This window comes from Eublepharis macularius, chromosome 4 (genome assembly GCF_028583425.1).
Source record: "Eublepharis macularius isolate TG4126 chromosome 4, MPM_Emac_v1.0, whole genome shotgun sequence".
Classification (NCBI taxonomy): Eukaryota; Metazoa; Chordata; class Lepidosauria; order Squamata; family Eublepharidae; genus Eublepharis; species Eublepharis macularius.
In genome coordinates, this window is record NC_072793.1 from 168,585,853 (window position 1) to 168,611,280 (window position 25,428).

At 45.0% G+C, this 25,428-nt stretch overlaps 1 protein-coding gene across 2 annotated transcripts; it reads left to right on the forward strand.

Annotated features, from left to right (window-relative positions):
- The first annotated feature begins 312 nt into the window (after nucleotides 1–312).
- On the forward strand, nucleotides 313–23,818 carry LOC129327136 (zinc finger protein 260-like). Of its 2 annotated transcripts, none has more exons than XM_054975597.1 (7): nucleotides 313–391; nucleotides 6,036–6,527; nucleotides 9,281–9,407; nucleotides 12,994–13,086; nucleotides 16,082–16,252; nucleotides 18,176–18,304; nucleotides 19,058–23,818. In XM_054975597.1, exons 2-7 carry the CDS (start codon nucleotides 6,171–6,173, stop codon nucleotides 20,215–20,217), a joined length of 2,037 nt encoding a protein of 678 aa, XP_054831572.1. In that variant the 5' UTR covers nucleotides 313–391; nucleotides 6,036–6,170; the 3' UTR covers nucleotides 20,218–23,818. The 2 variants fall into 2 exon arrangements, with proteins under 2 accessions (XP_054831572.1, XP_054831574.1); XM_054975599.1 differs by having other exon boundaries at nucleotides 12,997–13,086.
- The last annotated feature ends 1,610 nt before the right edge of the window (nucleotides 23,819–25,428 follow it).

A 25,428-nucleotide genomic window follows, 5' to 3' on the forward strand; every position in this document is an offset into this window, starting at 1 on the left:
TGGGGGTAAGTTGTTTTCCTGGGAGTACACCAGGTCCCACCCGGATGTTGACAACTTTAATGGGGCACCCTAAAGACTCACAGATTTATTGTATCACAAGAGTCCATGGAGGAAAACGTGACAGCTAACCTGTGAAGTTTCCAAGGTACTGAAAGATTCATTGCTGTTGTTGCGGCTGGCTCACTCTAGATTGACTTCCCGTTCTGGAATTTGGTTTCCTGCAGAAATCCTCTCGAAGGGTTAAGCTGACCGAGTCGGTGTGCCTAGTGTGGCATCAAGGAAGGAGGGTTGTAAACTGGGTTAAGTCACTTCCTGCATTTCACCGCACCCCCCTCCTTTTGCCTGGGAAAGAGTCCAATGTTGGGGGGTCACTGTGGCTGGAAAGGATCAGGTGAGCTGAAAGTGTGTTTGGGAAGAGGAAAGGGAGGGAATGAGGTGGGAGAGAGCTGGTGGGAAACTCCTGTGAGAACTGGGTGCCGGCTTAATTCCAGATTTAATCCACAGGTAAACATGGCCAACGTCCAACATGGCCAGCTCATGGGGATGGGGGGTGGGTGGGGTGGAGCAGAAAGAGCTGTTGATTATGAGGATGTGGGATGGGGGCAGGCAAGGAGACCGAGTGGGAGGTCCCCTCCCCCTCAAAAAAGACACAGAGGTGGCTTTTTTCACTAGTTCCAAGATCCTTTCCACAAATACACACCGAGAGGTCTATCAGAGGCCATTAGCATAGTGTAGTGGTTAGAGTGTCAAAAAAGGATCTTGGAGACCCAGGTTTGAATCCTCCCGTGTCATGGAAGCTCACTAGGGGACTCTGGGCCAGTCACAGTCTCAGCCTAACCTATCTCACAGGGTTGTTGTGAGAATAAACTGCAGGAGAGGAGAATGATGTATGGGTCCCTGTTGGGGAAGAAGGGGGGATATAACAACAACAATAATGAGCCGTGTGGATCCCCCCTGTACAGAGGCAGTATACCTCTGCATACCAGAAGTCTGGGTAAAAAGAAAAAGGGGAGGGCCATCAATTGTCATGCCCTGATGGAGAGTTTTCTAGAACTGGCAGTTGAAAACAGGATACTAGACTACACGGATTCTTTGTTCTCTGTTCTTACGGCTTTAGATAAGATTAACAGAGATTGAGTCTATCTGCAAAAACAAGTTAAGAAGAACCTACATTTTCAGAGGCAGTGTACCGCTGAATGCTAGTTGCTGGAAGGCAGTAAGAAGGCAGAGCTTTGTCCTCTCTGCCCTGTTTGTACATCTTCCAGGGGCATCAAGGTAGTAACTCCAGGCAGCAGTAAACTGGAGTAAAGGGATTTTTGGCGTGATCCGATATGTCCTTCTCTACATCTGGAATGTAAATGGGCTCGCTGCACTGAGGTGTGTAAACATTAGTTTACACAGCTGGATTTGAAGCATTTAAAGTTAGGGCTGCAGTGCTCAATCACAAGAAGTTAGGTTAAATCCTTTCTAACAGGTTAAGATGGTGCACCCGATTAACTGAGTGGTGAATTATTTTCATAAAACAATATTTGAAACACAAGGACTTCTTAAAAACATCACTGTTTTTCACAAATAAGTGCAAGTTTAATCAATTAACGACTTGGGGCTGCGCTCCCAGGCACACTTACCCATGAGCAAGCTCCGCGTAACATAGTGGGTCTTTCTCCTGAGTAGACGTGCCTAGGCTAGTTCTTTGTGGTTGCAAGGCTAAGCAAATTACTAAGCGGTAATTACTCAGAAGTAATAAATGGGATCTTGCTGCACAGTTTCTGTAATCTGAGCATTTCTCAAAGTATGCTTTTAAGTGTTTAAAGTATCTACTTCAGTTTAGCAGTCTTTAAATAACATAGGATTATTCTTTAAAGATGGCAGCTGACTTAGACAACAATTGCTGGAGCAATCCTAAGAAGGTCTACTCATAAGTGACTCCCATTTTATTAAATGAGACTTAATCCCTTGAAAGTGTTGTTTGGATATCATCCTAAATCCACTTAGTAAGCTTTTCCAAGATAAAATTCTGGCTGATATTCTTAACTGCTATATTCTAGGAAGGGATGGCAGGAAGTTAATTAAAAATTTAATTGGGAATTGTTTCAGGATATTTTCTGGAAAATGTGAATTGAAATTTCCTGTATTTCCTCCCTAGAATATCTTCCAACGCCCTTATTGATTAGGATCCAATTTACCATATTTATTGGACTTATACTGAGTACACAAAATATTTAAAGTGTAACACGTAGGGTTGCCAGCTCCAGATTGGGAAATTCCTGGAGATTTGGGGAGTGGAGCCTGGAGAAAGATTTGGGAAGGAGAAGAATCTCAGCAAGGTATAATTCCATAGAGTCTACCCTCCAAAGCAGCCATTTTCTCCAGGTGAACTGATCTCTGTGGCCTGGAGATCGATTCTAATTCCAGGAGATTTCCAGCCACCACCTGAGGGCCGGCAACCCTAGTAACATGTTAATTTTACATGTTGTATAAATATCTTCACAGCTTTCCCCCCAGTAATAAGAGGACTAAAATTAAGGGAGGGCACTGAACACAGCATTGTTCAGGGCTTAAATGCTGTGGATGTGTTCCGTCAATTTCAGAGCTTTGCTTGGAAATGAATTTTAGTGGGGTGTTGGCAAGTCTGACTAGGATGTTGGAGACGCAGGTTTGAATCCCCAGTCTGCTGTGAAAGCTTGCTGGATGATCTTGAGCTAGTCTCTCTCTCTCTCTCCCTCTCTCTCACCCTTCCCTACCTCACAGGGTTGTTGTGAGGATAAAATAGAGAAGGGAAGAATGCTGTAAGCCACTTCAGGTCTCCACCGGGGAGAAAGAAATAAAGTAAATATATATTATTACATATGATGTTATTCCATTACATAGTATAAATGAAGTAAATACATACGCACATAAAAATAAGTCCAGTGGCATCTTAGAGACCGACAAGATTTTCAAGGTATAAGCTTTAGAGAGTTGGAGCGTCAGACTCTGAAAAGCTCTCTCAGGTGCCCGTGGACTCAAATCCTGCTGTTCTGCTGCAGACCAACACAGGCTCCCCACTTAAAACTATAAATAAAAATGCAATGTGATTCAAGGGTGCAGTAGCAGATCTTCTGTTACGTGGCTTTCACTTTAAGAAAAAAAAAATGATGGCCCTGTGCTAATTTTAATGCAGCCCTAAATCTGTGTGTTTTATACCCCATGTGGAGAGGAAGACAGGTAGCCAAGCCCCAGGAGCTGAGATCTGGGCGGTCTCTGCTTAAAATAGAGATTTGTCTGCTTCAGGCAGGTGTTTTGCTGGCGCTGTCCCCCTGCTCTCACCTCTGTGGCTGATGGGAGAACAGTGGGTGGGGCAGACGTGAGGTTGCACTGCATGCTAACATCACATCCAGGCGAAAACTCATATGTGATGTCATCCCGCTGGTTTTTGCCTGGATGTGACATCAACAGGTAGTGTGACATCATGTCCACCCTTGCCCCACCCCCAAAGCCCTGGAGGAGGGTGAGGATCCTGTGAATTCACTAGGTGACCTTTGGCAGGGCATTCACAGCCTCCATCTCCCCTCAGCAATACGGGGATAACAGCACTGATCTACATTACAGAGTTGTTGTAAGGATGACACTGAGACAATGTACACGAAACTAAAACTGGGAGGGATAGCTAACGCCTTGCGAGACATAAAATTCAAAATAAGCTTTATAGACTGGAAACCTAACCAAATGAATCTATAGATAATGGCTATATGTTTTTACTGTATTATTAAATTTTATTTATACATTAGAAATATTGTTTTAATGTTTTAAGTGCGCTAATGTCTGAAAATGGACACCTTGGGGAAACCAAGAGAAATGGAAAATTCAGCATTTTGCTGAAAATAATCCAGTGGACCAGTATAGGATGGGCAGGGGAGATACCTGGTTTGTCTGGAATGCAAGTGAAAAGGATCTCAGGATTGTGGTTGATCACAAACTGAAAGTTAGCCAGCAGTGTGATGCAGCAGCAAAAAAGGCAAACACAATGTTAGGCTGCAGTAATGGATGCAGAGTATCCCACTCCCAATAGTTATACTTTATTCCATGTAAGTCAGACCTCATCTGGAGCCCTGAATTCTGTTCTAGATGCCACACTTTAAAAAAGATGTATAGTAACTGGAAGAGTTTCAGAACGTGATAATGAAGGTGGCAGGAGGGAAGGTGGATCTGGGAAAACAGGCTTACATGAAGGAAGTGAGTACGTTTACCCTGAAAGGGTGAGTTACTCATGGAAGGGGGCCAAACTCGATGAAATGGGCTTAAGTTACAGACAGGTAAACTGTAAGAACAGTTTGGCGTTGAAGCCAATTATTGCGGGGAAGGTCTCTCCCCCCTACTGGAGCAGAGATTGGACCTCTCTTTGCCAGGAATACTCTGGATTTCCTGCAGTGAGCAGGGGATGGACTGGAGGGCCTCTAAGAGACCTTCCAATTCTAGGTCATTACACATACTCTGAAGACTAGAAAGTGCAGCATAAATCAGGGGTAGTCAATTGTTGCCGGGACAAAATGAACATGGATGAGGTGTTGCATTTTGCAGTCCCTCATGTATTGGTTTTTTTGCGGGGTGGTGGGGGGGAATATCTTTAAAATAACCAATCTTCAACCTGTTCAGACTTACATCTAGGGCTGGCCACTCCTGGTTGGGAAATTCCTGGAGATTTGGGAGTGAAGACTGGGAAGGATGGGGTTTGGGGAGGAGAGGGAGCTCAGCAGGGTATACACTCTACTGTCCAGAAGAGCCATTTTCTCTGGGATAATTGATCTGTGTAACCTGGAGACCAGCTGCAATTGTGGGAGCTCTCCAGGCCCCACCTGGAGGTTGGCAACCCTACACACTCCCAACACCAACCCCCCCCCCCAAATATGCTACCAAGGATCACCCTACTTTGGATTGTCTTAATTGCTAAAGTTCCTAATGGATCTCCTTTTCTGCAATTGTTCAGCCAGCAGACAAGTTGATCCCACACTGGCTCCACCCTCACCGCAGGTTTATATAGTGAGTTTCTCTGTAGGCGATGCTGGGTCCAGGGTTAGACTCATCTGGCAAGCCGAGTCAGCTCCTGACTCAGGGCCCAGATCCCCGTTTCTTCTGGTGCTTCCTTAACAGAAGGCAGGCTTCGGGCTGCCAGGTGTGCACTCCTGAGCCCGGTCCAGGCCTCTGCCCTAGTTCTTCACCTTCTCTGATCCTGGGGGAGATCTCGGCAGTTTGGCAGCTGGTGGGCCCGTGCTGGGGCCTCCTGGCTTGGGGGCCCTGGCTGCCAACCTCCAGTTGGGGGCTGGAGATCTCACAGAATTGCAGCTTGTCTCCAGACAACAGCGGTCAGTTCCTTTGGAGAAAATGGATGGACTTTATGGCATTATACCCTGTTGAAATCCCTCTCCTTCCCAAATCCCACCCTTTCCAGGCTGCACGCCCAAATCTCCAGGAACTTCCTAACCTGGAGTTGACAGCCTTACTGCTGGGTTCAGGGGACAGTGCCTGTGCAGGCAAAGGTTCCCTTTGGGGAGGCACTGTGGAGTACGGGATCATCCGCCAGAGTGAGGCTTCAGGGTGCGTCCTCCTCCAATGGGCACTCACCCTCCCCGGTTAACCCAGGCAGAAGCTGCCATACCTCAAGTCAGACCGTTGATCCGTTGAGCCTCATAGTGGTTCCTCTTTTCCAATCTCTATGATCCTTTAGCTGGAGATGCTCAGGATTTAATGTAGATGTGAAAGATTTACCCCAACTGCCCCATTGGGTATCTGGTCACCGTTTTCCCTCTTTCTGTGTCCCTTTCCCCTTAAAAAAGTTGGTTGAAGCACGTGCATGCAGATTTCATAACCGTGTGTCTATCAAAGACTTCCTAAAACATTATGTTTGATTGTGGTCTAGTATGGGCCGGGGGGGAGCAGCCAAGCCCAATAACAAATCAGACGTCCAGACGCGTGCCCGTTACAAACTAATTTTGAGTTTTCTTCCTGACATCTGGATGCAGTCTCTGATTCATGGTGTTTGTCTCTCGGTCCTACAGGGAGAAACCCTTTTTGCTAGACAGAACCTTCCGAAATAATTGCCTGCCTGGAGCGTATACAAGCTGGCAGAGTTGCTTCATTGATTCTGTAGGGCTCAGAAGCTGTCTCCCCCACAGGCAGTGTCTGCCTTGAGAATGAGGGCTGAACAGGGGGACCCTTTGGCCCTGGGCCTGCAGCCGGAGGCAGCCCTGGAACGCGAAGTGCAAACGGAAGAGCAAAACGTGGTGGCGGGGAAAGGCCCACCTGCCACCCAGGCAGGGGGTAGTGTGGGAGGCTGGGGGAAACCTGGGGAAGCTTTCTCAAAGGAGGACCTTGTCCATTTAAATGAACAAGAACACCAGATGCCAAATCTGGAGTGGCCCACGAAGGAGAACGTCCCAGAGCAGTTCTGGACCCGGGAGAACTCGGTTAGGGAGAGCAGCTCCAAGATCTGTCGTGTGGCCGAAGGTTTCCGACAGAGGCAACAGGAAGAAGAAGAGGCAGAGGAGCTGGTGAGCATGTTGGTGCTTGTCGAAAAGAAATCAAGTTTTTTAAAAAAAGCTCTATCAGGTGCCTGTTCCATGCATTCTGTAAATTGCCCCTTTCAGGATAGTGATGAAAGCTACATCCCAGGCTTGATACCCTTTCTGGATCATTATCAAACCCTGAGCTCTGTCCTATTGTTTGTGGAGAGTTTCCTACTAGTGCAATTTTTCCTTCAGAATCCCCTCTTACCTAATCACAGGGGCCAAAGGGAACCTGGGAAGTGTAGGCCCTGCAGTCACTCTAGTGCAGGCTTCCCCAGAGCCACTAGGCCTCACTAGGCCCAGGCTCATAAACAGGGGTGTATGTAGGTCAGAGGATATCTGCTGCTACAGTGATAATCACTAAGTAGATCCTTCATGTTCAGAAGCACTATACCTCTGGATATCCGTTGTTAGGAAGCAACAACAGAAGGAAGCTTTAGCCCTCTTATGGGCTCTGCTCTTGAATGGCTTTAAAGTGGGAATTAGGCACGGCACGGAGGATAGGTTTGTAACCCTACTTGAGTCAATGGAACCTCCTTGTTCAGAGGCAGTGTACCTTGATCCCTCTTAGCCAATAATGGTAGAAGGGTGTTGCTTTCATGTCTTGCTTGTGCCTAATTCCTGATGGGCAATGAGTGGATCCTCTCTCTAGGCGGGTAATTTTATGTAGGAGGTTGGCATGGAAAACTACCCACAATTAGAAAGGGCAAGGGATCATGAAACATGCAATAAAATGTCATGATGTAAAATTCCAATCTAATCTAATCAAGAAAAATACAGAGACCACTTGCTAGTTGTACCAAGCGAGGTAACACTGTAATGGATGGGGAGTCTCAAGTTTTGGTTGTTGTGGGTTTTCCGGGCTGTATTGCCGTGTTCCTGACGTTTCGCCAGCAGCTGTGGCTGGCATCTTCAGAGGTGTAGCACCAAAAGACAGAAACCTCTTCAGAGGTGCTACACCTCTGAAGATGCCAGCCACAGCTGCTGGCGAAACGTCAGGAATTACAATGCCAAGACCATGGCAATACAGCCTGGAAAACCCATAACAACCATCGTTCTCCGGCCGTGAAAGCCTTCAACAATACAGTCTCAAGTTTTGTTAGTTTTGGGGGCAGTTGTGGTGGAGCAGAAGAGCAACGTTTGAAGAAGGGAATGTTTTGTTAGGATAGCTAAATCTGATAGTGAGAGAAAAATCCCTGGCCCAGTCAAGGGAGGGGAGAGATTATATCAAACCTCTTAACAAACCCCAGTCCAACCGCTCTGCAGCTCTTTCGCTGAAGGATAGCGGCTTTCTGGTCAGTAAGAGAATGCCCTCGAAGACTGAATTGTTCCCCTCACTTTAAAAAAAAGTGACTTTTAACATCAGATTTGTGTCCATTTATTCTTTTGCATGTTTGCCCAGTGCAGGGGGCAGAAGAGCACTGTTGGCACAGGATGGCATCTATTCCATTGGAGCAAGTGGAACAGCCAGAATGATATATGAGATCCTGTAGTAGCATTGCTTGAGTGTCACTGGCAACTGAATTTGTTGCAGGGTTTGGTTGCTGGATTTGTGTCTCTGATAGGAGGTACATCTTTAGGTGAGAAGCTTAGTCAGGGGGCTGCCTAGTGAGCAAGGACAGGCCTGCCTCCAAAGGCCTGCAAGCGAGAAATTTCCTTATCCAGGCAGGGCAGTATATCACAGATGATCTGTTGGGCTGGTTTGAACTGGGAGCTGTAGGTGACAACTGGTGGTGTTCTGGTGTTCTTTCTTGGACCAGTCTTGTAGGAGAGTATTCTTGAGACTCAATCTGGTGTTGTCAGCCTATCCCTTCACTTCATTGGGTGAACCCTGTAATCCCAAGAGTGCACGCTGTAAATCCTTCAAGTGAGATGTTCTGCCTGAGAACTGGAGCAGATATGGTTGAAACACAGTGCTTGCGCTGTAGACAGCGGATTGTGAGAGATGCTCAGGGTGGTAGCTGGAAGCATGCAGATACGTGTGGTTGTCAGAGTCCTTTTGGTATGAGGTGGTGCCTTTCTGTCCATCGCGCAGGTTCTGTTGTATGGACCAGTCCAAGCTCTGGCGGATGTTGTTGAAGTCTACTGGAATCTGGTAGAAGACCATGTAGGTCAGAGATGAAAGATAATCTTAAAAACAAAACAAGTATCTCTGCAAATCACATTGTTGTAAAGGGCAGGCATCCATATGGCACTGGGGACCTGTCATAAACCTAAACAGATAATCTTTTAATTCAATTTTTTTTCAAATCTAGACATTTTCTGAGTATTTCTGTTGTTTTCTGTTTGTCAAACACAACTAAAGGTTAAAGGAGACCTCAGGATAATAATAACTAGGAAGGCTTGGCCAGCAGGGTAGGCTGACCCCACCTTGAATTCCACCCCTGGGTCACCGCTGCTCCCTCCCAAACTGGGGTCAGGGCCGATTCCAGACGACTAACCTTAAGTCGCCTCATGCCGCCCTCTTCCGGATCGCGACGGGGAAAATGCGAAATATCGCGTTTCCTCGCGCGAGTTTTGCGCGACGACGCGCAAAACTCGCGCGAGGAAACGCGATATTTCGCATTTTCCCCGTCGCGATCCGGAAGAGGGCGGCATGAGGCGACTTAAGGTTAGTCGTCTGGAATCGGCCCAGGTGACTCAAGGAGACAATAGGGTCCTATCTGGCATTGTAAAGCAGATGTCTTCGGTTGAGCCATGTGAGGAGAACCACACCTTCTCTTTCTTTCTATCTTCAGGGGCCAGTGACCTTTGAGGAGGTGGCTGTACGGTTTACGGAGGGAGAGTGGGGTCTGCTGGATCCAGGCCAAAGAGCTCTGTACCGAGAAGTCATGGTGGAGAACTATGGGAATGTGGCCTCTCTGGGTAAGGACCTCTTTGCTCTTCCTTGATAGACCCCAAGAAATCTGGTGCTTACTGAAACTTGAAAAAAATAATTCCAACATACTGCTTGTATATTCCCTCCCCCACCCACCCGCCAGTTGCATTATTTTGTTTTTATTGTGTAATTGTTACCTTTCAGGTTGCCAAATTAAAAAAATGTTGTTACTTAAATAAAGAATTAATGTGATGTTCCTTACCTCCTTGCTATTAAAAGCTGCAGCTACTCCATGTTAAGCTTCTAGTCAAGGGACAAGACATGACATCTTTCTCTGGGTCTGCTGGCAGTTGCTTTGCATTGGATTTGTTTTAAAGAATGTCTCTTTAAAAAGTGCTCAGGGTGGCAAAGATCACGAAATTCAAGCATGCATTAAAAATAAAAATCATTCACTCTTGATACAATCATTCTTATTCAGGAAACATTAATAATCCTGGGTATAAAGCAATCATGTTCCTTCGAAAGGCCTTCTAGGACAGCTGGGTCTCAGGGAAGCCTGCCTGTATGAGGGAGTTTCTCGAGTTACCAGCCTTGGGGTGGGGGTGTTCTGGAATTAAAACTAGGCCGTTTCCACACGGCTTACCTCTCTTCGTAATGTCCTGGTAGATCACACAAAAAACGTGGAAGATTGTGTTTCCTCGTGTGAGATTTGCGTGACGTCACATGACATCGTGCAAATCTCGCGCAAGAAAACGCGATCTTCTGCGTTTTTTGCGTGATCTACCGGGACATTACGAAGAGAGGTAAGCCGTGTGGAAACGGCCCTAGCCTCCAGATTACAGAGATCAATTCCCATGGAGGAAATGGCAGTTTTGGAGGTTTACCCTCTATGGCATAATATCCTCACTTAAGCTCTCTCCCCTCCACAGGGGACTACGGCCGAATCCACACTACATAAATTTTCCCGCAGTTTTCCAACTTTTTTTGCGCAAATCTGAGTGCTGTTCACACTACCTGTTTTCCATTCCACAATTCTCTCGCTTCGCTTTCGGTTTGGTTTTCATCACCAATTACTAGTCTCTTGCGGGAGTTGCACGGTGGACGTGAATGCCTAGAAGCGGATTTCAAGCGCCTTTTCTTTAAACCACCCCCACTTCCATTTCTCTACCCTGTATAGGAAACCCGTTCCTAACACGTCGATTGTCTTATTGTCCCCGCAAATGCTCTGTACTCCATGAACTCTGGGATTTCATAGCTTACTTTGTTCTGTTGAAAACATTATTTTGATGTTGCCAGAATAAAATCTCGTTGCTGGGGAAAGTGGTCTGCAGAATTCTATCCTCAGTGGCGCGATGTGGACCACCCCACGTTTTCTGTCCTTTTTTTAAAAAAAATCTGATTAATGTAATATCGAAATTCCGCTAAATGTTCTTGCGCAATGATCAAAACTGCTTGCGCCATCAGAGCTATTATGGGATCCATGATAATGAATCCTACCAGCCACTATCACCCACAAAGAGATCTTTCCTGCGCGCTTCCTTTTTATAGGATTTTTAAGTACCCTGCCAGAAATATGAACCAATCGCTACGAAAAGCAGCATGTGATATATCACTTTGCTGATGTTTCAGTATATTGCGATTTCAAAATAACGGAATTCTGTTTAAAAATTTTTTTAAAAAATTTGGGGAGGAAGATTAAGCCCCGCCCACTAAGACATCTTTGCCAACGGCTGTGTGAACAGTAGATCACGCAAGGAATACGCAGTTTAAGCATGAATGTGAACAGAAAGGTGAAATTTGCGGGTTGGAGACACACGGAAGTTTTCCGTTAAAAAAAACGGAAAATAGGTGAGTGTGGATTCGGCCTACCTTTACCTTTACCTAAGCTCTCTCCCCTCCACCCTTCTCAAGCAACGCCAGGATTTTTAAAAAAGATTTTATTTAAGAAGTAGAAAAGAACAATTAATAGTGCATAGAACCTTATACAGAAAACTATTGAATAGATCTAACAGATTATGTATGCTCTCCGCCAGGAATTTTCAAAAGCCAGAGGTGGCAACCCTAGGAATTCCATAGTGAAGGGGCAGCAGTGGAGTAGATCCTGTGCGTGTGGGAGAAGGGGAATGCCTCTCTATTAATATGGTGTCTGCCAGTATGGAAAATTCTAGTTTAAAATTAATTTTAAAAAATATTGCTGCCTGGTTAATTGGGAGGAGGAGCCTTTGTTCGATCAAAAGATTTTAAATTGATAGCTTGACTAGCTGTCCAGCCATATTTGCTGATTGGTGTTTCATGATGAAGAAGGCCTATAGTGGCCAGATCCCTTTAGGGTTGCCATTTGCCACTTCTGGCTTGGGAAATTTCAAGAGATTTGGAGTGTGGTCTGTGGCAGAATTTGGGGAGGGGAAGGAGCTCTGCAGAGATGTGATGTCAGAGCCTGCCCCCCAAAGCTGTTTTGCCTCCAGGACAACAGGTTTTTGCAATCCAGAGATCAGTTGTAATTCTGGGAGAACCCCAGGCTGCACCTGGAGGTTGGCAACCTTAAAAGTGCAAGAAGGAAACTTCTAGGCCCACTGTGACATCCTTTGAACAGTTAAACACCATTAGCCTGGGTTTGAAACTGGAAAGCCAGTTCACACCTTAAAGTCTACATAGTTTGTGTCTGGATTCCTCATGGCATTCTGTTGTGAGTCGGGGGTTCCCCTCAATTCTAGGGTTGTCAAATATGAGGTGGAAAATTTCTGGAGGTTTGGGGGTGGAGCCTGGAGAGAGTGAGGTTTGGGAAGGGGTGGGACCTCAGCAGAGTATAATGCCATTCAATCCATCCTCCAAAGCAGGCATTTTCTCCAGGGAAACTGAGCTCTGTAGCCTGGAGAGCAGTTGCGACTCTGGGACCACCTGGAGTTTGGCAACCCTACTTCCCATACTTCTCTCATCAGAGACTGGAATGTGTGGTGGCCTTTCAGAACACTGTTGCCACCTGACTCCTTGTCATTTATGTGCCAGGCCTGAATTTTGGGGCAAAGGTCAGTTGGCAGAACGAAATTTTTAAATGACCCTTGGGAAAATGTTTGAGCCAGGCAGCCATTTTGATTTTGTGTGTGTGGCTTGCATATGCATTTCTGATCGGTGCCATTTTCTCTCGTTCTATCTAAATTCAGCATGCGAGCAAGCACTATGCATAAGTGTAAGAATGATACTCTAGCCTAAAAAGAACTGCTGTATCTAGGCAGAGAAGCAAAGTCCCCGACCCATATGATTGGCCCCTACTTGCCAGTTATTCAAAGCCCAAATCCCCTTTCCCCTCATTTCAGCCTGATCTGAACTGGGCCTTCCTACATGTTATTCAAAGGGATTAAAGTTTCCCCTCTTTCAATAGCTTCTGTGTGAATGTTTGGATTGGGCCCACAGACAGACCACTCAAAAAGGAAGAAAGCTTTTCTCTTTCTTCCTGTAGCCAGTTTGCAAGCCAATTTGTATTTTATCCCTTAAATTAGCCTGGGTAGATCCATTCCTTGTCAAAATTTTGCTTTCTGAGTGCTAGCAATGTCAGCGAAACAGGCCAGCTTTCTATGCCTGAACATTTTTGTACTTGAAAGTGACGGGAATAATTGGTGTTGTCTCCTTCCTCAGAAGGCCCTCTGGTGGCCAAACCTGACCTCATATCTTGGCTGGAAGAAAAAGAAGAGAGATGTGACCATAATTCTGAAGGGGAGAGACCAGCAGGTAAACTTTTATTCATTCAGTCATTCATTCCCTCATTCTTCTCTCTAATGGGGATTGAAAGTGGTTTACCTTATTCCTTCCTCCTCCATTTTATCCTCAAATGACAGCCCTGTGGGATAGGTTAGGCTAAAGTCCTTTCTGCGCTCCAGATTTACTACTCATTTTTCAAGAAGTCAAGCCTAAACCAATGCAATCGGCTTGGCCACGTTCCCTCCACGCCTCTTCCATGTAATGATGGTATGGTGTCACTTTATTTATTCTGCTTTATACTCAGATAAATCAGAACTGAAGTGCTCTGGTGCTGTCGTCACCAATGGCACTATTGGTGGTGTCACTGTGCCGGCCCTTTAAATTTTTTTTAAATTTTTGCACATGCTAAATCGATGCATTGCTGGAACACTGAAAGGCTTGCTATTCCTGGAAATTTTCCCTCTCAGCCCTCTCTTTGTTTATCTGATTGGCTAATTCATGCTCTGTTCTTCCCCCTATACAATATTCCAACCCCTAGAGACATGGAAAAATGAAAGCAATGAAAACTATGGGGAATCCTGCACCTTCTGTATGCTTGTAAACCATCAGTGCATCGATCCAACGCTGGATTTAGAAAAAAAGAAAAAGAGGAAAGGGGAGAAGGAAGAGGGGAGGGAGAAGGATGGAAAGGAGGGAAGAGGGAGTGGTTGAATAGATGGGAGAGGCCAATCACAAAGAAGTAGGATGGCAGGGGGCGGGAGAGGGGCAGAAGCGGGATGAACACTAAAAGCTGGCATAAAGATTATGTATGGGGGAAAGTGCCAAGTGAAAAATGGCTTTTAAAAAAATCAGGGGGAAAAGCGTTCCCAGAAAACCCAGAGACAAGCCGCAATAAAACCAGACCCACTACTAATGGCACAAAATAGGATGTGGAGGGTTGCAAATAAATCAATGCAGTTTGGGGAATGATGAAATTAACTGAAGTGGAAAGAGTTTGAGAGAGATTAGCCTAAGATCACTCATGGAGCATTCAGAGTAACAGTTCAAACATGGATCTCCCAGATGCTGGTCTGATATTCTATCAGCGCTTACTGTATTTGACAGTTGTGGGGGATCTCTATAACCTGCGAGGTTGCCTTCATTTTCTCTTGCCTAAAAATGACTGACAGCACACACCTAAGAGGTATGAATCAAAGATGTCCCCAAGATCCAGGAGTGGGGAGCATGTTGGTAGAGGAGAGTTAGCAGATGACAATCCCTTGCTTGCACTCCCTTTTCAGTGCCCTGGCTCCATTGCCCAGCTAGCTTCCATGGGCAAGGGCCTTCCATGGCTAACGGCCAATTTAGTGTTTCTGACTAGAATCTGTCCCCCAATCTGTGATGGATCCTCCCTGGCTGACCTTGGGCCAGTCACACACACTCAGGTTACTCCCTCACAGGTAGTGTTGCCAACCTCTAGGTGGAGTCTGGAGATCTCCCCGAATTACAACTGATCTCCAGATGAAAGAGATATATTCCTTGGAGAAAATAGTATATTCCTTGGAGAAAATGGCTCCTTTGGTGGGCTGTATGGCATTATACCCTGTTGAGGCCCTTTCCCCCTCTGAAGCCTGCCCTCCACATTTCTACGCCCAAATCTCCATGATTTTCAGAACCTGGAGTTGGCAACCCCTAATCACACTGTTCTTGTGAGGATAAAAATGGAGCGGAGGAGAAAGACGTAAGCCACGTTCATTCTCACTGCGGAGATAGGTGAGGTATAAATGAAGAAAAATAAAATAAAACATGTTAACGATTTGGATCCGGGTTACAAGAAACCTACTTGTGTTCCCTGCAGCCACAGAGCAGCTGTGGAGCACTGGGGCTGAATTTGGCTCAGGACCACAGCATGGGCTGAGGGGAGACTCTAGCCTTTTTCTCCAAGAGCTGTAACTATTTTCCTAAGTTTAACGTACATATAACTATATTCTTAGTGTTTTCCTCTGCGTGAATTTTTCTGCAGTGCTTTAATATTCTGGCTCACAGGCAAAACATTATTCCTGAGAAGCTCTATTTATTTACGTTTTGTTTTTGGTTTCTGTTTTTTTTTCTTATCTGGAAAACCTCTAATACAAATATTAAATGGAAACCCTGTTCTGTTTTAAGTAACTTTTACTGGCAGAGCAGCTTTAGGGTCTTTCTGCTTAGCTTTAGCACTCCAAAACAGAAAAGTCTTCACCCACTGGCATAAGATAGCCATAGAAGTGGACAAACATATATTCCTGGGAAGGGAAGTCCACAGTTTTGTTGTCTTGACTAAAAAGGCTTGTTCTCTGGTTGCCCCCCGTCTAACCTTAGATGGCATAGGCAACCAAAGCAGGACTTCCAAAGATCACCTTAGTGGTCAGGTGGGTTTATTTCCACACATTAAGCCTCCAGTAAAGGGACAGGACATTTTTCTCCAAGCCTGTTAGCAGTCCTTGCCTTGGTGCCTCCAAACATCCTGTGGTGGACCCCGGCTCTCTTGCGGGGCAATTTGTTGTTGGCTGTGCCCTCTACCCCATGGCAGCCATATTGTGGTTGAACCCCTCCATGGGAGAAGTGCCCACGGCCTCAACAAGTTTGGGGAGGCACTGTTTTAATATATTTCTAGGGTTGCCAATGTTGAGTTGGGAAATTCCTGGAGATTTGGGGGTAGAGGCTGGGGAGGCCAGGGTTTGGGGAGGGACCTCAGTGGGCCATAAGGGCATACACTCGACCATCCAAAGCCATTTCCTCCAAGGGAGTGGATCCCTGTCATCTGGAGAACAGTTGTAATTCTGGAAGATTTCCAGGTCCCACCTGGAGATTGGCAATCCTAAGTGTGTTCTACTATTTAACCTGAATTGTATTTTAATCCTGGTTTGCCATCCTTGTAGAATGATGAGATATACTACAGAATGATGAGATGAATATTTAAAATAAGCCACATTCCAACAACAATATCCCACAGACTCTGGAAATGAATTTGTTCTGAGGCTCTGTTTTTAACTTGGCATGTTATCAGGCTGCGTTCCAGTCGGTGGTGTGTGGGACGGGGAAAGTGTCAGAGAACCCCTTGAGCTATCGTCAGACAGAAGTGGAAGCAAAGAGGCGGAGGAGAAGATGGGGAATCAAAGTGAGACAGTGATGCAGGAGGAGAACCAGATGGCAGAGATGTGGAGGAAGAAATCAAATGGTACTTCTTTAGATCCATGATAGGCCCATCTGGGGCCTGAGCATTGTGGGGTTTCTTGGGTGGGCCAATTGTCTGTCAACTGAGCACTTCAGTCTCTTGTCTGCAACTAGGGCTGCCAACTCTGGGTTGGGAAATTCCTGGAGATTTGGGAGTGGAGTCTGGGGAAGGCGGGGTTTGGAGAGGGGGGGGAAGTTAGGGTGGATTTGATTCCGTAGAGTCCATACTCCAAAGCAGCCAGTTTCTTTAGGGGAACTGATTTCTGTAGTCTGGAGATCCGTTGTAATCTCACAAAATCTCCAGCCCTCAAAATGGAGGTTGGCAATTCTACCTATCACTAGGGCTGCTAGGCCTCCTGCTATGGTGGGAAACTCCCACTGGCAGCTGCTTTTGCCTGCTGCTGCTCAGTGTGGCATCAGGAGAGAAAAGAAGTTGGTGTCCTCTGTGCTACTACGTCATTCCCAGGGGAAACCTGGAAGTGAGGTAGGGCAGCTCTAGGAATTGCTGGAAACTATGGTTTTACCATAGAGTTTCTCATGATTCCCAAAGCTATCCTGTACTACTGCCAGGTTTCCCCTGGAAATGACATAGCAGTGCGGAGGCTTTTACAGTCCTTACCCCTACCCATAACCTTCCTGCCAGTTGCCAGGTACAACCTGGCAACCATTACATACAACTGACTCAGTACTTTGCAGTAGATCAGACAGCAGCTGGCCGAGACAGTCTGTGCAGGGAGGGATTGCTGACCTCCATCTTGTATCGGTAGGGTTCCCAGGTGCCCACCAGAGGTTTGCTTCTCACCCGCCAATTGCCTAGTGATTGGTAGGAGGTAGCAAGCCCCCCAGAGGTTGCCCGCCACCGGCAGGCATCCAGGGAACACACGTCATGTGCGTATTCCCTGGGGGTGCAGTGACATCACGTCTGGAACTGACGTCGTGTCGGCTGCGGGTGCGCTCCCACACTTCGTTTGGGGCTGATTTGGACCCCAAATGGGCTGAATTGGTCCTGTGCGGAGTGTGGGAGCGCTCGCGTGGCCAGCGCAGTGACATTAACGTTACTTCAAGAAGTGATGTCGCTATGTATTGACCCACCAAGGAATACATTCCCCCTTCCCATCTTCCCTGCTGGAATTTCCTGTCTTGTATCAGATGTGGCTTGATCTATAGTGTGGTAGAACTGTAGTAGATTGTAGAACTGAGGGGGAATTCACCTGGGCTTTCTCAGTGATGGCCTAATGAAACTTTACTTTTCCGTAGGTCTTTTGAGAAGGTGAATAATTAACAACTATTTTTGCATTTAAATGTGATAGTGTTCTGTGCTGCAGATTTTTAAAAAACCTATTGTTTTTCCTCACACTATATCCAAAACTTTTAAAATAGTATTTTAAATTTAATTTTGATTAGCCATGCCCAAAAAATCAAACATAATTAACATCTAACCAGTAAACAGAAAAAACACACAGATAAAATCAATCCATAGCTAGTTAGACAAGAAGCTAAATCCAAATAGCACAAGAGAAAATTGTCTCGGTCTGGCACTGAAAATGTTATAGAAAGTGTGCTAGGTGACATTTTTTTTGCAGGATGGTCATAACTAGGGTGCCCTTTCTACAATACCTGTTTGCCTAACTTCAGAACGTGGCATCATACAGATAAGGGACTCGGGTGATAACCTAAACAGCCAAGTAAGTTAATCTGGGAGTATTCCAGTTCCAAACTGCTTAGAATTTGAAAGGTAGTAACAAACACATGTCCAGAAACTAACAGGGAACTTAACACATTCTTTAATCATGTGTTTATACTGGTTTCAGCATCACTGGTTTTTCTTTTTGTTGTAAGCTGCCTTACAGATTCTTTAACAAGATTCTTTCTGCCAAAGGGTCTGTTTTCAAGATTCTCTTTCTCCTCCCCCCCCCCACCAAAAAAGATGATGAGATGGTGACAGTGACTGCGGAAGAGAATTTTCAACAGGAAAATCTCATGCTGGAAGAATCACTTGAGGCTTTACCAGGAGGATCCCAAGAGAGAGTTTCTTTCCCAACCAAAGCTACTGAGAGTAAGTACCTATTACAGAAAAGTTAAGGGGGAAATCCAGGACGAAGCCTTGAGATCCTTGGTTGTCTGTTTCAGGTGGGTAGCTGTGTTAGTCTGTAGTAGCAGAACAAAATTCGAGTCCCGTAGCACCTTAAAGAAACAAAATTTTCCAGGATATAAACTTTTGTGAGCCAAAGCTCACTTTGTCAGATACAAGAATCTTGTATCTGCTTATATTGTATCTGATGAAGTGAGCTTTGGCTCACAAAAGTTTGTATCCTGGAAAATTTTCTTGATCTTTTAAGTGCTCCTGGAATTAGATTTGATCGTCTGTCTGTTTATCGTATTTTCTCATCTTTTCTCATGATTGGCCTGAGGCAATCTAGTGAAATTTACTTCATGGTAGAAGGGGGGATTTGAAGCTTGGTCTCCCTAAACCTAGCCCAACATTCTAAGCACTACCACTACACATTCTCAGTGACTGAATGTTCCTCCTTACAAAAAGACTCCCTGAACATAGAAAACTAGGGAAAAGGTTAAGATAGAAGTCGTCTCCCCTGACATGCTAGTTTTCTATGTTAATGGAATTTTTTTTTTTTAAATGGAGTCCATCTCCACTGGGTTGTCCTCTATGGAAAAATCAAGGCTTAAGTCTTCTCAAGGGATTTGTAGGTGTTTTTCAGCCCCTTCAAAAATCACTTTGGTGCTCTCTCCCTTATTTTGCATCTTGACATCTCCCCTGCACCCTTATTGATCCCGGCCTTTCTTTTACCAGATGATGATGGGGAGAGTGAGAGTGAATGGGAGCCAGGGGACATGTTGTCCGAAGAAACCGAGGATGAAGATGCAGAAGAGAACTACAGAAGTGGACCAGCGAGACAGGAGGAAAACCCAGTAGAGATGTGGAGAAACAAATCCCCAGATAATCAGGGCAATGACTTCCCCGGAATGCCGGTCCAACAGAAAGTATACAAAGGAAAGAGAAAGAACCAGTGTAAAGTTTGTGGGAAAAGCTTCACTCGTAAGTCAAGCCTGAAGGTGCATCAAAGAATCCATACGGGCGAAAAGCCCTACAAATGCACTGTCTGTAGCAAGGGCTTTTGTGACAAAACAAGCTTTCTGAGACACCAGAGGATCCACACTGGAGAGAAACCGTATAAGTGCCCAGATTGCGGAAAGAGCTTTAACCGGACCACGAACCTTATTACACACCAGAAAACCCACGTGGAGACACGAGAGAAAACCTTCCACTGCTCTAGCTGCAGCAAAAGTTTTTATAATAAATATAGCCTTAAGACGCACTGGCGCAGCCACACTGGGGAGAAGCCATACAAATGCTCCAGCTGCAGCAAAAGCTTCTGCGACAAATCCAACCTCGAAGCACACTGGCGAGTGCACACAGGCGAGAGGCCCTTTGAATGTATGGAATGCGGGAAGACCTTTAGTGACCGCAGAACCCTCCTGAGGCATCAGCGGATCCATACCGGGGAGAAGCCGTACAAGTGCTCGGAGTGTGGGAAGAGCTTCAACGATCTGGCGACACTCCTCCGACACCAGAAGATCCACACAGGGGAGAAACCGTATCGATGCACGGAATGTGGGAAGAGCTTCAACCAGAGCTCGCATTTGATCCGCCACCAGGCCACGCATGAGCAACGCCAGAAGAGTACCTCGCGTGGTGCCAAAGCGTCAATCAGAACCAATATCTTTCTGGACATTGGGGATTACACCCAGGAGAGTTACTACAGATACACTCACCCTACAGAAACCTTTCACTGGCCACTGTCGTCATACTCCTCTTCCACAGATACAGCAGCAGCAGCGGGAGGAGGAGGAGGCATTACCAATGTCTGGACTATTGCAGAGTCTTCTGTTGGAGATCAAGCCATCCTAGTTATGAAAGAACTCCCAGAGGAGCGGACCATCACCCTGTGAGCTCTTGGTACATGTGAGCTATTTCCTTTCTTCCTTTCCACTGAGCCTTCCTGTCAAGCATTGCAGTCCAGACAAAAGAGGATTCGGAACAGTCGATGCTTGCAAAAGTGACTGTGGTTCCAGGACTAAATTTCTAAACCCCCAAACATGGCAGTCTTATATAAACGGATCGGCTGGCAGGGACTGGCACAAAACCTTCATTTGAAAAAAAAATAGAGAGCAAAGAATCTCTAGGATGATGCCCTTTTAGTTCCAGCTGTGAATGATAGGCATGGTGTCTATTATATTTCACTCCTCAGCCTCCTTGGCTTGGATCCATCATCCGTATTTATTGTGGTGATCTGCTTTTCGAAAGTTCCAGCAGCCATGTATGCCTTGGAAAAGGAAATAAGATGGATCAAGGAGTGTTGGAGAATATACAACTATGAATGAAAGGTTCAAATGTTCCCTTCCTTATCCTGTTTAGATTTACTGAGATTTGACAACCTGACTAGAAAACCATCTTCCTGGAAGAATTGACCGTGGTTTGAATGCCATAAAAATCTTCATCACCCCTTCCCCCTTTCTCCATAGAAGACTTTCAAATTGGGTTATATTTAACTTGAAGGGAAGAGACAAATTAGAAAAGGGTATCAGTGATTTGCTCTGAGCAATACCACATTTGAAAGAGAGGTTCAAAAGGGTTTGGTGTTTCTTGGATGTTAAAAATTTTAGATGAGGATGCAGACTTTCATGTTGAATTTGCCACAGCATATATTTAAAAAGATGTCAGGAACATCAGCAGAACAAATATTCTCATATCAAGATGAGAAGAAATTCACTTTTAAAAAATATTTAGGTGGCGGGCATATGGAAATGTACAAGACAGACTCCAATGTCTTGTACAAAAGATAAATTTTGTTTTAAAGTAAACTTACACAGTTCTTTTAAATCTTATATTCCAAGTTATTTAATAGTCTAGACTAAAAATTTAATATGGGTCTAGGAACTCTTTGTATTGAGGAACAGAGAATGGATCCCTATCGTAGAAGTAAGTTTCAGGTGTTCAATTTTGAAATAAGAGTCGTCCTCCACTAAATATATTTCTGAAAATATACTTCCAAAACCAAGTATATAGATATTGGTGCATGTATATGAGAAAGTATGATATTTCGCAAGGCACAGACGTGCTTTTTCATACATACATATTAACGTTGCAGCTGTAGTTCAACAGAAATTTGATGTAAATTTTGATGCTTGAATTCTGTGTGGAAATCAAGATGCGCCATTTGCCCTTAAACAGCAGTCACCCCAAGATGAGGGAGATTTGGATTGGGACTGTAATGCTAGGTGGCTGGGTTATATTTTCCTATTAAGGCTTAAAGTGATTAGGGTGGTGGTGGTTCTGATTTGGGAAACAATGCAGGCATGTTTATTTAGAAATAAGTCACAGCAGTGCATATCACAGCAGTGCGTATCACATTGGCTGATCCTGCACTGGGCAGGGTGTTGGACTAGATGGTCTGTATGGCCCCTTCCAACTCTATGATTCTATGACCCATCCATGGGCTTCATAGAACTGGACGCCACCACTTCCCCCTCCCAGATACAGTTCACTGACTACCCCCCCCCCATTTTGTTCCCGGGGATCAGTGGCCCTCATGAACAGCTGTGGGACAAAGTGGGAGTCACTTGAATGCCATATAAGTGTTCAGAACTGTGTGTTTTGATACAGAGAAGCAAGTCCAGGGAGACGTGTCAAGCTACAGATGACACTGGAGTGTCAGGATTGAACCTCCAAACTTGAATTCCCCCCCCCCCCCCAGCAACACAATCCTAATCAAATGGGCAGGAGGGAAATTGTGGCTGCTCTTTAGAGTTAAATTACAGGCCTGCAGTTTTACCTGTAGCTTACCCAAAGTCTCATTTGACTTTGACATTCGCTGTCACTTACTTTTGAGTAAGCACATCTGGGATGAGGCTGTTTGGAACACCTGTGTGTTATGTGCCATCAAGTCGCCTCCTGTCTATGGCAACCCTATGAAGGAAAGACTTCCCAAACGTCCAGATCCTGCCAACTGGAGGACGTGACTTCTTTTATTGAGTCAAGCCATCTTGTTTTAGGTCTTCCTCTTTTCCTACCGTTTTCTACTTTTCCTAGCATTATTGATTTTTCCAGAGAATCTTGCCTTCTCATGATGTGACCAAAGTATGATAGGCTTAGTTTTGTCATCATAGACTTACAGTGAAATCCTAAGCAGAGTTACTCCAGTCTAAGCCAACTGAAAATCAATGGGCTTAGACTGGAGTAACTCTGCTTAGGATTTCATTGTTAATGATAACCCTGAATATGCTTATTTAGAAGTAAATTCCACTAAAATCTGTGGGATTTATTGCTGAGTAAACGTAGTTAGGAGCAGACTGAAAGTATGCTTAATTCTGCATTGGATTGTGACCGTTGGGAAACGTAACTAAAAAAACATAGATTCTGGGAAATTACCTTACCTGGAATTTTTTAAAAAATGGGACTTGGTTCACACATGCAGAATGAGATGGGGGGGTGGTAGAATGGGATGTACCACTTCTGACTGAAGGGGATACAGTCCGGTATTTAATGTCTCTTTGTATAATAAAACTCCCCGCAAGCAGACAACCAGCACAGGAGGAAGAAAAGTCTCATCTATCTCTGTCAGCTCACTAAGCTGGCTTTTCTCTTTGGAGAGAACTTTTGACATAGGGAAGTGTTCCCACCTGGAATCCTCCTCTGCCTGCTGTCTGTGCAGCGCGTTCTACCCTCCACTCTCTCTGCCTCTTTCTTCTCTCTGTGAACCAGGCCTCATGGGGGATTCCATACACCCAAGAATTGTGGGATTGCAAACAGGCCTTGGAGGAAATGATCACTGACACTAGTGATGTCTTCGATAGAAAACTTAAAAGGAAGAAACAGCGGGTGTGGCCGACTGCTAAGCTGCAGAGCTGAGTTTCAGCGTATTAACTCTAAGGAGACTGACTGGTGCTTTTTTTTGTAGATCAGGGCAATTTTCTTTTTTTAAAAAAAAGCATGAAAACATGATTATTTGACACTGCTCCGGAGTGTAGGATGGTTGCCCCTTTGATGGGGGTGCTTACTTTCTTACCTTTCACTTTTAAGTTCTCAACTTGTAATATAGGCTAGATCAAAGCTAACGGGATGGGGGACAAGGGGGAGGGAATGCATGAGATGTTTTTGAATAGTACTAAAGGGCAGAGGAGCACAAATAAAGGGTCTCTGAGGTGTGTATTCTCTTCCATGAAAACCTTATGAATTAGATTAAGCTTGTGAACACTGCAAAATCTTACAACTGTTAAATAAACTTCCTGCAATTAAAAAAAAATTGCAAATATACAAGGGGCTATAACGCATGACCTTATGAACTATTTATGAATTCTTTTACCAACAGGAATATCTAGGGTAGGAGCAGGGGAAGGTAGATTTGAAAATCAATTCCTTTCTTCAAAATTCTGTAACCTTCCACGGCTGTCATACTAAATGTTGACATTTATTTACAGAAATACTGGAGAACAATCAAGATGGGTAGCCGTGTTAGTCTGTCTGTAGCAGTAGAAAAGGGCAAGAGTCCAGTAGCACCTATAAGACTAACAAAATTTGTGGTAGGGTATGAGCTTTCATGAGTCTCAGCTCACACCCTACTGCAAATTTTGTTAATCTTATAGGTGCTATTGGGCGCTTGCCCTTTTCGACTGCTGGAGAACAATTAGGTAATGTAGATAAAAGTCATTTGGCATTTCCTTTAAAGTGTTCCAGTGAATGTTGGAAATGCCCATCTTTGCCATGGTAAATGTCTGCTTTTTTCCAATTTCATTCCTACGTTCTGAAGATCTTTAGATCTGGGAGAACATATCTAGAAATGATTGTATCCTGAAGCTTGTTACAGAAACAAATCAGTGGCAAAGGGTTATTCTTTCACCTGCAAATGGCGATGGAAACAAAGATGAAATTGAGTCATTTACTGAAGGCACTGGTTGCTCTTGAGATTTTCCTGCCAATGTCAAAACTTTATCAGACTGCCATGACATTTTCCTCCTAGCTTCTTAGAATCATCACAAAACATCAACAACTTTCTGACTTGGACTATAACACAGTACATTGTGTGATATTTTATTTTTAGAACTTGTTTGTAATAGCCTTTTTAATAATCCATACTTAGTTTTTATTGTTACTATTTATATCCTGTTGAAATCTCATTTTTACTCCATTTCACTTATACTGTTTGAATATGCTTGATAGTTGCGTGGTAAAGATACACTACACAAAGATAAAAAAAAGCTGGTGCAAGCAAACACCATATGGGGTGGTGTAGAACAGAGACTTGCCATACTGCCTTGGATAAACTGGGGGAGGGAAAGGCCTGGAGGAATGAAAACTGTGAACCTGCAGCAACTATAAGGGCCTTGGGCTTTTAGCTTTGTCCGCGACTGGCAAATGTCCTGTTCCTAGGGTTGCCAGCTCCAAGTTGGGAAATTCCTGGAGATTTGGGGGGGGGGGGTGAAGCCTGGAGAAATCTGGCGAAAGTGGGGTTTGGGGAGGGAAAGGACCTTGGCATGGCATAATTCCATAGATTCCACCCCCCCAAAGTAGCCATTTTCTCCAGAGGAACTGATCTCTGTGGCCTGGAGACCACTTGCAATTCCGGGAGATCTCCAGCCCCTACCTGGAGGCTGGCAACCCTACTTGTTCCACCCACCCCTCTTTCCTCATTCAGTATCACACAACCCAGTGGAGACGGCCATCAACCCTTTTGTGTCTTGTTTAGCCCCTCTGTGGGGAGTTTTGTGTGTATGTCTTTTTACATAGCTGGATGTCCTTGTTATGCATGGTAATTTCAAGAGGACTGTACTGCATACATATTTTGTGTACTGGTAAATAAACAATAAGGAATAGTAATTCTCTCCCAGAGGCCTAATATTAAAATTCTCATTTTTTTATCCCACTCTCCCTCCTATGATTTCACAGCAGTGCACACGGTCCTTCTCCATTACATCTTCACACAGCCCTGCGAGGTGGGTTACATACATATGTGTTGTCAAGTTGCAACCTATTTCTGGCGACCTGGGAAAGGGGCTTTTAAGGCAAGTGAGAATCAGAGGCCGTCCTCTGCAGAGTCTTCCTTGGTAGTCCCCCATCCAAGCACCGACCTTGCTTAACATCCCAATAGTAACAAGATCGGGCTA

What these genes read in the sequence shown, in the direction of transcription:
- LOC129327136 (XM_054975597.1), top strand. Translation starts at nt 6,171, where the DNA reads ATGAGGGCTGAACAGGGGGACCCTTTGGCCCTGGGCCTGCAGCCGGAG. An exon ending in AAGAAGAGGCAGAGGAGCTG is followed by an intron (nt 6,528 to 9,280) that starts GTGAGCATGTTG and finishes TTCTATCTTCAG; the next exon opens with GGGCCAGTGACCTTTGAGGA. An exon ending in TGGGAATGTGGCCTCTCTGG is followed by an intron (nt 9,408 to 12,993) that starts GTAAGGACCTCT and finishes CTCCTTCCTCAG; the next exon opens with AAGGCCCTCTGGTGGCCAAA.